The sequence below is a fragment of a genome, unplaced genomic scaffold (genome assembly GCF_019419815.1).
Source record: "Pyrus x bretschneideri cultivar Hongxiangsu unplaced genomic scaffold, Pyrus_bretschneideri_v1 Contig12, whole genome shotgun sequence".
NCBI lineage: Eukaryota > Viridiplantae > Streptophyta > Magnoliopsida > Rosales > Rosaceae > Pyrus > Pyrus x bretschneideri.
In genome coordinates, this window is record NW_025999413.1 from 1,271,230 (window position 1) to 1,285,138 (window position 13,909).

The following is a 13,909-nucleotide window of genomic DNA, read 5'->3' on the forward strand; positions in this document are numbered from 1 at the left end:
GCAGTCGAGGAATAAGGATATAGAGCAGATTATGCAGGACATCGATGCGGCGGCAGCAGCCGGATTGGGGGGGGGGTGGCGGAGGAGACAGAGCTGATGGGATGAGTACAACGGTATTGAGGCGTTGAGGAGATGCTTGCAAAGATCAGCAGTGGACGATGATCTCGACCAAACTCTGAGCTTTGCTATCTACGAGGAAAACGCCGTCTTTTTCTCTCTTTTGAAATTTAGACTTCTTTGACAAAAATTATCATAAATTTTGACAGAATCGACAGCAGGCAAATCGAAAACAATCACAATAGCTTAGAAAACACCACGTCAAAGCAGTCTCATAACAAATCCCACCATCAAGATAAAACCATTCAACAGTATATTGGAACAACAAATCAGTTGTGTAAGCAATCAACTACGGAAAGGAATAGTGAATATTTTTGTAACTGTATATGGCTTAGCTTCGGGAAATCATCCCACCCTCCAAAAATGAACGTTTAGTATAGCTACCATATTCTCCTTTTATATAAGAGCTTATTTAATTGACGTTATAACATCTTTCTACAAGGGGAAAAAAATATAGGGCCTCTACACCCGTGGCAGAACCCAACATGGATTAGAGTATGTTTCAGCCTGACCTTCTATAAAAGCTATAGGCCACGGCCACTGTTGCCACTGCTCCAACCACGGCAGCAGCTGCGAGAACATCGCTTTGCTCCCAGTTCCCAATCAAGCTTGGCAGCTTCCCTAAGGCATCCTTCCTGGCACACGACTCTCTCGTTTCTTTCAGCTTCTTTTCCTCACTTCCACCATTCTGCTACAAACTTACTTCTTTGCAGCATGTAAATCGATTACTATTAGCCCCTTGCAACAGCCTGAAAAGTTCTCATTCTTCTGAATCTGATTGCTGTTTTCTTGGGGCTTCTCCTTGATTTTCTTACTTTCTCCTCCATTTGGAAGCTTCGGGTCATTAATTTTTTTCAGCTTCATCAGAAGATACTCCCATTTGCCCCCTGTAAGGAATGAAATTGAATTTTGTGTTCAGTTATTTAAAGATTCAACTGTAAGTTTCGTCAATAGCAATTGAGTAAGAACAGGTATGATCATGCTTAATACACAATTTGACAACAATTAATCAGAAGAACATTACAAATCAGAAACACATACAGGGTAATGCCGTTATATCCAATTCGCTAGATCTGCTTCGCTTTCTCCATCTCTGTAAAGTGCCTACTTGACCCCATACCCCGTTCCCCAAACCACCTCTGGTTTTGTTTATCAATAAAAAAAGGTTGTTTGATTTGGCTCACACTAGTTGTTTGATTTGGTTCCTCGATGTTAATGCAACTCTATATCAATAATCTATCATACAACACTAGAAATAATCGGCAATCAAAAAATATGACAGACACTTCAGTTCCAGTGAAATCTTCATCAGAAGGGGGTAAGCAAAACCAAAAATGCACAAACATCCAAAGTCGTTCGATGATCTCTCCTTTCCCAATATGCTGATCAAGCAATTCCGGCACATCGTCAGAAGTGACATAGCCATACCTGCCGTGAATAATACATAATATTCACATTCCTTCATATATCCCAATACGATAAATTTTAAATTGTTATGATCCAGATATTACCAATGGCCTGTTATGCTTCCATCTGAACCTGGGCTGTAGATAATCAAGTTTCCAGCATATTTGTGGCCTCCAATGTGAGAGCAAGCAGTAACAAATACCTGATTCGTCAATCCTCGCAGCTCAGCCTCCTCTTTGAACTTATCAATGAGGACAGGTCCACAAACACCACATCTATTATCTCGACTACCATGTGCACATGCAAATACAACGCCTCTTGCACTACGGAGGCCCATGGTTTGTCATTCACAAGGACGTCATCAACATAGCTGTCCACATCCGACTCTTTCAAGCCCCTTTGATTGAGAAACAAAAACAACCTCAGAATCACAAAGTTAAAAATCCCCCATCAGATATCGCAAATACGCCCATTTAGTAATCACAAATACAACCTCAGAAACAAAACGCAACAAACAAACAGATTAAGAACACAACAGAACAGAACATCATCGTTGTAACTCAACACGAAAAACACATATTCGGCATCATAAACACCATAATTGCACAACGCCAAATCAAGTTTTGATCTTTGTTAGTTCTGCAAAAACCCAACTTAATTTTGCATTTATATTTAACAAGATCTAAGACATCATATTAAATTGCTAAACTTGAGAGACCAGAATTTCAGAATCTAAGACAAAACAAACACAGACGTTTTACTTACTTTCCTTCGTACACTTTGGTATGCGCCTTCCCAATCCTCGGACCAACAAAAAGATGTTTTGGATCGATCAGCCACTTGGCATCCAAATCGAAATCCGCAGCTGACTAATTAACCAAAACAAAGAGTACCCTTTATTCGTAGGACTACATTTGAAGTAAAGATGGAAGCTTTGGTCTAGATAAAAATGGAAAAAACTAACGAAGTAAGGAGACTTTGTATGATTGAAGAGGGAGAAAGATGAAGACTTTCTATAATAGAAGGACTTGCTTCGTACTGTAGGTTTCAGAAAACATACCCATCTCCGGAATCACGGTTGAGGATCCTACAAATATAGGGCGTGTCTTTTGTTTAGGGGGCAAAGAATAAAACCCAGAGGCACCCACCGACAACCCCACAATTTTAAAATGGCCACTGATGAGAACTACTTCAGTGGGAGTGGATTAGATTTATGATTGGGAATTGGGGGGAGAGAGAGGAAATCAGTAGAAGAGCAAAGCAGATAGAGTTAAGCAAGGCAGAGGAGGATGAAATCGAGAGGATCCAGGTGGGGAGATTTGGGAATATGGTGGCGGAGAACGGTGGCGGTGGGTGGGTGGGAAGCGAGTTCAGTTGAGATTAATTTATTGGCCTTCTCCGCGTGTGGAATATTACTGTCTTGTCTTCTGGATCCAGATATAAACTAGTCTCCGTCAGACAATAGTGTGTTTCGTTCGTGTGTAATTTATTGTATTTCTACATAACTTTTAATTTATTAAAGTTTCGTTAATAGGTAGTTTAAATTATAGGGTAAATTACATTTTACCACTTTAGGTTTGAGAAGGTAAATTTCACATATATGATTAGAATCAAAATGAATATCAGAAATTGTTTAATTTAAGGCTTGAAGCGGTCCGATGGAGAGATGTCTGAGACGTTGGTGCCAAAGGTTGAAATGTTTGTGGATGTTGTAGGCTAGATGTGGGTTTTGGTCTTGTGTCAAGTACTAAAGACCATCATGATACTTTCCCAGACCAATCATCTTCCTTGTAACTGCGTCTTGCACAACATCCAAACCAAAGGTCTCAGTGGAACCTAAAGAGATGCAAAAACTTGTAACTAATGTGTAAATCATATGATCGATTTTATTCTACCAATGTGTAACATTTACCTTAAGAATCAGATCGCATATCTAAATATGAAACTCACCCTGTTTTAATTCCATATGTGCTAACATACGCATTAAAATTTGTAACCCAATTCTTGAAGATAAGGTATCAAATCAACTGAGGAGACTCATCGATCTTTTTCTCGTTTCGTCTCTCCTTTAGCTTCTCATAAATTCCATATGTGCTAAAATATGCATTGGAATTTGGAAGTTAGAAAGTAAAAATTCATAATAAAATTAAGACGGGAGAGATTAATGGGCCCAATAGAAATTAATGGGCTAAAAACTGTAAGTAGCCGAATTCTACCTGGGTCTTATGAACCATGAGAGCCCATTAAATTGTGGGAATAACACCCTCGCGTTATTTACACGGTAGTGACACCATTGGCTTCAGAAATGCCGATCACACTGAAACGATCGGAGAGTTTGACTTACTTTTCTTGAAGCCAGCTGCACGCCAATTGATTAACAATGGACACCAGCAGCTCCGCCCATGGAACCGCCGCCGCCGCCTCTTCATCTTCCTCTCGGCGTCCAAACCGCTGGATGTACGAGGTGTTCTTGAGCTTTAGAGGCGACGACACCCGCAACACCTTCACAGACCACCTCTCCATTGTGTTACGCAATGCCGGGATCAACAAGTTTACAGACTACCAGCTCAAAAGGGGGGAAATATACAGAGCGAACTTGACCGAAAAATCGTACGGTCGAGGATCGCCGTCGTCGTCGTCTTTTCCAAGAGGTACCCAGATTTCCGATGGTGCCTGAGGCCGAGGGAGCTGTCGAAGATCATGAGGTGCCGAGAAGATCAAGAGGGCATAATAGTCTATCCAATATTCTACGACGTTGATCCTTCTAACGTCAGGAAACAGAGTGGTGGTTTTGCGGGCATTTTGGAAGCATGAAAGGGATGAAGATTCAGATGAGGTCGAGCAGTGGAGAAAGGATCTCAAGGCTTCTTCAGATTTGGGTGGCCAGAATCTTAAAACCTCGGCGGACGGGTATAATTTCTTAAAATTTCTTATTATTTTGTTTAATTTATTTATACGTCGGTCTCTGCATCCTTAATTCCATTTTGCAAAATTTAATTCGAAGTATGACAAAAAAGTAAGAAAGTAGAATTTGATCTTCGACACGTTGTTGAAATTTAGCGTAGTTAAATCACTTGGATCAATCTAATTTACTCAAATCTTCTTTGCTCTGAAAATATCTGGTCATGATGAATGAGGCATTTAGTTCATATGACTCTTGCAGTTGCATGATGAATTTCACTTTTGTATAATTTTGAATTTTAATTGCCAGACGTGAAGGATTGTCTATCGAGAAAATTGTTGGGGACGTCGGGGAACGACTGAAAACAAGAGACTTAAAACAAGTCAAGTGCTCTAGTTGGAATGGATTTTAGCGTGCAAAAATTTAGTACTGAATACTTAGACGTTGGAGGTTCACCTGACTTTCAAATAATTGGAATTTGGGTTATGGAAGGTTAGGTAAAACGACGCATGCAGGAGCTATTTGTGGCGAATATCATCGTTGTTATAGTGGTCAATGTTACCTTGAAAAGGTGAGGAGTAAAAAAGAAAAGTATGGTTGCTCTGCAAGAACAACTTCTTCGAGATGTTTTGAAACGGGTGGACATTAATGTGAGCAATGTTGCCAAAGGAACCAAAGAGATAGAGAAAAGACTTGGAAGCATGAAGATGCTTGTCATCGTTGATGACATAGATGATGCGGACTAATTACATGAATTGGCGATAAAACATGAATCGACTACGTTTGTTAAGATTCCGGCCACCCAAATCTGCAGAAGCCTTAAGATCCTTTCTCCACTACTCGACCTCATTTGGATCTTCATCCCTTTCGTGCTCCCGAAATGCTTTTCCAAAAATACCACTGTTTCCTCACTTGAGAAGGGTCGACGTCATACAATATTGGAAGACTACTTTCCCCTCTTGATCTTCTTGGCCCCTCATGATCTTGGCCAGCTCCTACAGACACCATCCGGACTCTGTGTACCTCTTTGAGAAGACAGACGACGGTATTCCTCGATCCTTTGATTTCTTGGTCAAGTTCACTATGTATGTTTTCCAGTCTTCTGAGCTGGTAGTCTATGCATGTGTTGATTCTGACATTGCGTAACACAATTGAGAGGTGGTCTGTGAAGGTAGTGCGTGTCGTCGCCTCTAAAGCTCAGGAACACCTCGTTCTTCCAGCGGTTTGAGCAGCACGGGCAAGACGAAGAGGCTGCGATGGCGGTTCCATGGGCGGAACTGATGGTATACATCAATAATTGGTACTAGCGTTGGGAGACTAGAGGGAGTGCAACAGGCCGTGCGGCTTGGCTTTCAGATAGCCAAAGCCAAGTCAAACGTCATCGCCTAAGTATTATAGAGAAACGAAATGCGTGGAGCGATATGAATATACATGTATATGGCTTGAGGTCTGCTGTCCCGGATTTCGTGTCCCGTTTGTGTCTCTTGTTTAATTTTTTAACACGTGTCTCTTATTTTATACCCACATCTAACACTGTTAAGTTTTAATAAAACTAATTAAAAAATAAATAAAAACCAAACGGGTTAATCTGAAGCGTCTATTCTCATCGAACAATGGCAAATCCAGCACAGAGAGAGCATTCGGCTTTTGTGCTCGTCCATGATCGGTACTTAACCCATTGTAGCTTAATTTAAGCGTTTCATGAATTTTTTCATATGAAATATTTCTCAATTTATTCAATGTACTTTTCCAGATGCATCTACTATTTTTCGTAGCCAACAAATGGCCAACAACTTTCTGAGCTAGGGGCAATCCTCCACAGTAAAGAACAACATCTTCTGCGATGTTGAACTCGTTGCTGTCAACGATCCCTTCATCACCACCGACTACATGGTAAGTAATTTACACGGATATCCGCCCGTGACTGAAAACAGGTTCAGCTGAGTAGATAGAAGTATGCAGGGCTGCCAGGGCCTACAATTCATTAGTTGTGGGATATGTATATATCTCGTCACGTCCCATGCAGACACATACCAACATTTCAGGATCAGGTGGATTGAGTCTTAAAAGTTGAAAATTAGTTTAAATGACAAATTGAAAAATAAAAAAGTATGTAAGTTCATATGGCATTTAAAAAAATTTTGATGTTCTCAATTGCAGAACATAACTCTAACCACTTATTGCACAAACATGTTAACCTTGACGATAATACGCTTGTTAGTTCTATCTCTGCTTGTGCTCAGTTTTTATTTTGGACTTGAAAGTCGTGGGCATGGTGTTGCTGTTGGGAACGGATTCAACTCTGATGTACCTTTAACTAATCCATTGGTGATGGGCTCTGTCAAAACCGCTGCTAGCTTGTTCTGGTTGCGGAGAAAAATGTTATTTCTTGTTGCTCCATGATTGCCTCTTTCACACGTAACAGGCAAGAACCCTTACATCTACGATAGGTGAAGAGAGAAATTTCCTTGAAATGAGGTGGTTTATAGTACACTCAAGGCTCAAGCCACCCCCTAAGATATGTCTCTAATTAATGGTGTGTAAAACACACTTACATGTAAATTTCACTAATGTCACTGATCAAATTGGAAATCATTAGTTTATATTTGATAAGATGATAAGTTACTTATGTGTAATTAAGGACTCGTGATATTGCTTCTCTAGAAAGTGCCTAAGCTAGAAGTGCTTCTATTATAACCACATTGAAATTTTTATTAGAAACTCAAGTACATTCTAAAAAACCATTTGAAAAGAAAAATAAATGGCGTATGCTTCTCCATGAACCACTTCTTTGAGCCATATGGAAAATCTTTAAGAGACCCCTAACTAGCGAGCATGGCCCCAACCTCCAATATTACTCTTAGAAACAATGAAATTGAGAAGTAAAAACATGTTTTCATCGTCTTTACAGAGGAAAAAGATAGAGAAAAATAACCTGATTGGGTGAGATTTATAAACAAGTTGCTTCGTGCTTCATAATTGCATCAGTTACTTGGCAGTTTGTAGTAAATGTCTATGTACCTTCCTTACAATTCTCTTTACTGCGCTTTCCTTCCATTAACTGTTGTTTCTTCATCGTCAAAGCTTTCAATATTGAGATCAAACCTTAATATTTTGCAGACCTCATCAGCTGAGTGATCGTTGAACTTTTTACCGTTGTCAGTGTCATCATCAAACTCATATGGTATAGTCTAATAGTCCTCCTCATCAGTATCATCATATGGCACACGCTCATAGTCCACATTTTATTTATTTATGGAGGTCAACATGTTCCCATCCTACAAAATTCACTCCTGTTTTCTTCACCTTAATTTGATGATCATCCTCAGTTCCAAAAAATTCTACATGCGCACAAACCTTGTCGTCACTTTTCAGATTGAGCTTCCTATTTGAAAGACTGCCCAGCTAAAGATAATCTTCTTGGGAATCAGTTATGGTGGCATCCAATCACCAGATGGAAAAATAAGTTCGCTGAATAAACGATGCACACAGCCAACCCTCCTATATAATCAAAACTTGGTGGCACTTCGAATTTGACATTTTCTTCCTCTCTCACGACATAGGTTAACCATTAAGGAATCACTACAAAAAAAATGAGCACTGCACACAAAAAATTATATGTGCCTTTTGAGGCCAAAAAGCACCAACATTTGTGCTCATAGACCAATAGCAACAGTGCAGCAACTAAGTTTGTATCTGTGGCCTCTATGGGCGTCACCATTACTTATAGCACACAATATGATGTTTTGTGCCCAAAGCTAAGCACAAATACAACCCTTATTGTGTCTTACCTCTAATAAAGGCTACTGAATGTATGGTGTAAGATGGGCACAATTGCTATTTTAAAGGCTTAGATTGCTGTATAAATGTTAAAGCAAGGGCACAACTTTAAAATTGTGCCACTATTATATTTTAATAAATACAATAAAACTCCAGCACAATTAAAAATTTGTGGCATAATTGGATATTTTTATTTAAACATGGAAATCATCAGGTTGCTCATAGAACCTAATTTCCACCTAAATTTAGAAACTTACAAATCATCCATTACAAACTAAACATAAATCAACATTAGCACTAAAATAGTGAAGTTAATATATTACATAACCCATGTTCTCGGCTAAGACCGATTCATGCAACCTAACAATACAACCCATCCAAATGTTAAACCAAAAAATACATGTTATCCTATGCTGGACATACCCGGGATTCTCTATATACAACAAAATATAACATATCCAAGCTTGTATCCCCAAGTCAAACGTACTAATGGTTAAACTAGCAATATATAAACAAAATACACATCTACAAGGGCTGCTTGATGACAACTAACCAGTATTCTCATAGACCAACCATACATAAACATGCAGCAAAAAGAAAAAAAAATGTCGGAAAAACTGACCTTTAATTGTGATTCTAACGAAAACAGCGAGGTTGATTGAAACTACAGATCATGCGCAACCCTCTCCTAAAACCAAAGCAAACGCAAGATAAGCTAAAAATAAATAACTTCATTCAATAAATTCACAAAATTAACTCCAAATCACTAAATTAGCCTCTTGAATTCGGCTAGAGATCTCATCAGGAAGCCCAACATTTTTTTGGAATATGATTAGCATTCTCACCTGTCATTTTCAATGTGAATTTCACACTTGCTTTCGACTCTAGCATTGTCAACCACTTTGGTTCCAAATCTTGTATTCCAGTAACGGGTCCCAACATCTTGCAATTTAATAAAGGAGCATTGTAAGATTGTAGAGATGCATAGAACAGATAAAGCTAATGACAGAGAGCTAAGCTAATTCACCTCTTCCAAAAGTCCATGTCTCCACCCAAGCCTAAACATCCCAACATTGCCCCGATAAGTGTGTTGTCCTGACCTGCAAGATTTATAAAGAAGAAGCAGAGAAATTGATGCATAACCACAGATTAAAAATTGCAGACAGAATAAAAGGAACAAATTGAAAACAAAGAAATAATGAGAAACCAAAATATGCATCTCAAAATCTAATCACTTTTTAGCCTGCTGGCCATTTTTAGTTCTTGAATTTAGACAGTTAAACCATGACTCAGCACATGAATGAAGTGAGAGCGTGAAAGATAAGTGGGATAAGCTAAAAGTCATCCTCGAGTCATGCATTAACTTTCAAACTGTTCCAAAATAGCAAACATCTTTAACAAATGAATAACTTAAATGCTTAAGTTAGCCATATGAAGCCTGCAGAACAAAGTTAAACATGAAGAATGAACAAAATGACAGACAGATTTAAACAGCATACCAAAAAAGGCGTGCAACGCTGAATTCTTCTCGATTTACCTATTTAGTGAGTTATTGGACCTATTTAGAGAGTTACTGGACTGAAATGAAGCCAACTCTGCAACAGAGAAACAAATGGAAAAGTCAAAATCCAGAAATCCAAGTTTAACTCAATCCAATATAATAACCAATGAGAGCTGCAAGCTCCAAATACTCAGCAACGTAGACAAAGAATTTTGTTTTTCAAAGACTTAATTGGTCCTCTATTTTATTAATTATCGTTTGGGAAAGGAAATTTGAGACAACACCTTATCAAAGAGAAACATATATGCATTTAAGTCATGGTACAATGGGCGGCATTCGCTGCTGCAGTGATCTAATGCTTTGGCAATGTTCAGAGCAACTGTTAGTCGTATAGCCCACTCAATGGTCTGATTCTCCCATCAAGGAAGTGTGTGGTGAATTTATACCTGAAGTGCTTTGAAAAGATATAGGCAATAAATTTCATAGGTCACTTGTTAGGAATATGAGAATAGGAAAAGCAAAATAGCAGTCACAATTTGAAATGAAAATAGCACACGTGTAGATAATAAATCAGCTTTGTGAAAGTGGTTTGAGATCAGAATATTATGCTCAAGCAGATCAAATGCAATCTTCAAAGCGATGAATGACAAAAAAAATCAATATCTTATGTAAAAGAAGAGAAAATTATATCTTTGCAGGATCGTGGCCTCATCCAAAAGTCTAGCCAAAACAACATCTTAAAAGTAGTAGTCAAAAGTAAGAATTGAAACTAAAGAAGTAGGAAAAACAAAATGGTTAAACAGAAAACAGGCAACTTTTAAATATCCAACTTTATATGTCAGGTTTATCTTTTGACAACACCATAGCATCTTTAATCGGTATGGCCTATGCAAAATGAAATTGTCAATCCTGATTCACAGAGAAGAAAAAATCAACTCCCATATAAATTAAGATACTATCCAACATCCCTAGTCCTTATTAGCCCCCAATCCCAATCGAAAATACCAACAGCACAAACATTATTAGTCCCAACAATGTATAAATCTATATGCACACATATATTCACACAAAAATATATTTACACAGATATATTTATATACACGGACAACATTGAGTTCAAACCAAATCTATAGTCCAAACAATGAACTAAACACATAATAAACATAAATCCAATGTACCTCCAACAGAGACTTGAACCATCTTTCAAGAGTCACCATAGCTTTCCTTTGCCCTTTTTCTCTTTCTAATCTCTGTAGATTTTATCTGGAAACATAAATAAACTACAAAATCACAACTCGCTTATACTGGATCAATGTTTTGCTCTGAAATCTCTATTTTAGACTTAGTATCGAGAAACGAAAAGTCTTATATGCAAAAGATAACTCATTCATCACATAGCAACAATACATTTGCAGTAACTGTTTAAATCAGAACATATCATTATCATGAACTGCATCATTAGCATTCTAATTAGACACTTGTAGCCATAAAATTGAACATTTCACTACCGTGTTTGATCGCATCAAAACAATCTGATTATCGATAATTACCTTAGCAGAAGCTTGAATTTCTCTGGCAGTCATATCCAAAGCAAGTGCATAACCTTACACCATCCGATTCTTGATTAATGAGGATGGAATTAGAAGTATGTCATTCAATTCTTGATTGTTACTAAGACACTTAATGAGGATGGAATTAGAAGTATGTCATTGCATTTCTCGATTGTCATTCCAATATGGATGTTAATTGGACTCTATTAATATTGAACCTATCAGATGAGAAATTAAACAGAAGAAAAATCAAAAGTGTCTTAACTGAACATGTTCATGAAGGGGTAATAGGTTGCTGATACAAAGAAAAAAAGACAGATTTCATCTACACCTCACCATAAGAAAGAAAACGATCACAAAGTACTTTTTTTTTTCCTAGCAACTTCGTGGAACAGAAAGAAGCAGGATACATAAGGGGCAAAACAATCTTCTTACTCGTACATCAAAGCAAAAGAACAACCATTATATTAGTATGCCATTATCATCTGGGGAACAAATCCAATTGGCAGCTTTTACATACCTACAATTATAAGCAAAATTTGGAATTCACAAAAAATACTGGGCAAATACTAAGACTGCCATTTGAAAAAGCTAAACAACAACAAACTTTGACAAATCAACTACAACTAAATTCAGATGACATTCGATATATGAAGACATTCTGAGAAATCAAAGCCTCTGAAATCAATACCATATTTCATGTGCCTTTTACTGATAGTGAACCCAGCAGCAAAACCAGGATAAAAAATTGATTTAGAACCTTTCTATCTTTGTCCTTGTAAATATGATATTTTGGCATCGGCAATATATCACAAAAAACCCAAACAAACAAACAAATATATTTGAACTCACAGAAAATATAGAATGAACATAAAAAAGGCAAATTATGAACGTTTAGATGCTAATTTCATTAGCAATTAAGCAACCAAGCTCTCTCAACATCACGATTCAGAACCCCTCGGGAACCCAGAAATTTAATGAAAATTTTTCTAATCATTCAATTGGATTAGACAAAATCAAGAATTTTTTTTTCTAAAGCCCAATTATATTAAATCACAAATTTGAAGCAGATTTTGACATGCAATAAGTGAACAAGATAGGAATCACTTCAGACTAACCTCGATGGCAGGGCCTCCGGAATCGCCCGATCCGAACCAAGCTCCTAGGTTATAGGGAGATGCCGTTGATGTGAAACGCAAACCTTTAACGCAGCTGTGGCGCCTGGTGGTGGTGGGGGTTCCACACTGGGAGAGACTCCGGAAGAGGAATCTAGTTTTATGGTTCAGAGAAAAGGGAATGAAGGAAAATAGTGGAGAAGAGGGAAAACGCTGTTGACATCTTGCAGGAACAACCCTAGGTAGAGCTTTCGAAACCAACCCCTTTCTCTCCCTCGAATCGTACACCCCCAGTGACTCTATCTGCCTGCAAGCCGCATGCCTTGCTCTCACCAAATCTCTCTCTCCCTCCCTGTCTCTCTTCTCTCTCTGCTCGCTCGCTCTCTCTCCCGACAGCATGCTCTCACCGAGTCCCACTGCAGCTCACAAAGAAAGGAAATGAAAGTCGCTAACCCACCCAACCCATTCGAAACCCTACAGACTAAAATGACCATCGCGCCGCTGCCTTTCCACGATCACCATCCAGCGGCATGAAGATCAGCGGCAGAGAGAGTCAGTGGCAGCCTCGTAAATAAAGTGAAATTCGACTCCAAAGACTATTCATTTGTACAGTGCAATTGAAAAGCCTTCTTTAGACTAATGTAATAATGTCTCATAACCTTTGTGTTGCCACGCTGTGAATTCACTGAATTCTGCGGTATGAAGCGGACGAGAAACATAATTATAACCTAAAAAAATATATACTAGGAGTAAATCTACAAGGGTTAATTAGAAAGAAAACATTATTATATTGGAATACGACATAAGTTGATAAAAGGACCCAAGAGGAGTCCAGCATAGCATAAGATAGTTATATTTTCATAGTACACCAATGAAATATAACATAATACAAAATATATTAATTGTCCTCGTCATCGCTGCTTAAAATCTCAACGGTAACATTCTGCATATTTCGTGAGCTCAACTGTGGGACAGACAGACCTCTAGGACGAATTTGTGCTTGATAAGTGCGTGGTTCTTCAATAATAACGACAGAATTGGTAGACTGTTCAGTTGTTGTTTCAGCAGAAACCAAATTGACAGGATATTGTTCTGTCCTACCTGGGTTTGCCCATGCTGGCAATACACGTCCTTGAGGTGCGCGTACGCATCCGTTATTGAAGGGTAATGCGTAGCCAAGGCGACCATCAACAAAAGTAGTAAGAATGTACTGATTATTAAAAGGACGAGGCATGCGCTCGGCATTAACAGGTTGTCGTGGACGTTGAACTGGAGGATTCATTGTGGAATTTTCTGTTGTAATGTTGGAAGCAATATACGAATGTGATGCTGGAGATTCAGTTCCAATTCTAACTCCACGACGTCGCCTGTCCGCCATTGTCAATGATGTAGAACTTGCTCAAATTCAAAAGAAACATATGTGTATGAAGCAACCTTCTTAATTTCCATATACAAATTAGTAAGGGAGTGTGTGGACGTTTTATAGTAGAATAAAGGCACAAATCCATAATTGTGCCAACATATTCTTTTGCTATAG

At 38.3% G+C, this 13,909-nt stretch overlaps 1 protein-coding gene and 3 long non-coding RNA genes across 8 annotated transcripts; 1 reads left to right on the top strand and 3 right to left on the bottom strand.

Annotated features, from left to right (window-relative positions):
* Positions 1-347: 347 nt before the first annotated feature.
* On the bottom strand, positions 348-2,951 carry LOC103956672 (altered inheritance of mitochondria protein 32-like). Of its 2 annotated transcripts, XR_007255866.1 has the most exons (4): positions 2,290-2,951; positions 1,629-1,921; positions 1,159-1,545; positions 348-1,004 (listed from the first exon to the last, which is right to left on the bottom strand). XR_007255866.1 is itself a non-coding variant. In XM_048577841.1 (3 exons), the coding sequence occupies exons 2-3, from the start codon at positions 1,859-1,861 to the stop codon at positions 1,341-1,343; spliced, it is 438 nt and encodes a 145-aa protein (XP_048433798.1). In that variant the 5' UTR covers positions 1,862-1,921; positions 2,290-2,940; the 3' UTR covers positions 1,016-1,340. The 2 variants fall into 2 exon arrangements, 1 of the variants encoding a protein (XP_048433798.1); XM_048577841.1 differs by lacking the exon at positions 348-1,004 and having other exon boundaries at positions 1,016-1,545; positions 2,290-2,940.
* An 845-nt stretch (positions 2,952-3,796) lies between these two features.
* Positions 3,797-7,039, top strand: LOC103956649. 4 transcript variants are annotated; one of them, XR_007255869.1, is made up of 4 exons: positions 3,799-4,434; positions 4,736-5,873; positions 6,180-6,319; positions 6,648-7,039. It is a non-coding gene; the product is annotated as an uncharacterized LOC103956649 (long non-coding RNA). The 4 variants fall into 4 exon arrangements; XR_007255868.1 differs by having other exon boundaries at positions 6,670-7,039; XR_007255870.1 differs by lacking the exon at positions 6,648-7,039 and having other exon boundaries at positions 3,797-4,434; positions 4,736-6,092; positions 6,180-6,545.
* Positions 7,040-8,473: 1,434 nt separating this feature from the next.
* On the bottom strand, positions 8,474-9,366 carry LOC125474324. The gene is made up of 2 exons (XR_007255878.1): positions 9,052-9,366; positions 8,474-8,894 (listed from the first exon to the last, which is right to left on the bottom strand). It is a non-coding gene; the product is annotated as an uncharacterized LOC125474324 (long non-coding RNA).
* Positions 9,367-9,426: 60 nt separating this feature from the next.
* LOC125474322 lies at positions 9,427-10,119 on the bottom strand. Its single transcript, XR_007255876.1, has 2 exons — positions 9,992-10,119; positions 9,427-9,801 (listed from the first exon to the last, which is right to left on the bottom strand). It is a non-coding gene; the product is annotated as an uncharacterized LOC125474322 (long non-coding RNA).
* Between the last annotated feature and the right edge of the window lie 3,790 nt (positions 10,120-13,909).

Bases quoted from the DNA above. Each gene is read 5' to 3' on its own strand.
- LOC103956672 (XM_048577841.1), bottom strand. From the start codon at position 1,861: ATGGGCCTCCGTAGTGCAAGAGGCGTTGTATTTGCATGTGCACATGGT. The intron at 1,546-1,628 runs GTAATATCTGGA...TATTCACGGCAG, and splicing joins GGAAGCATAACAGGCCATTG to GTATGGCTATGTCACTTCTG.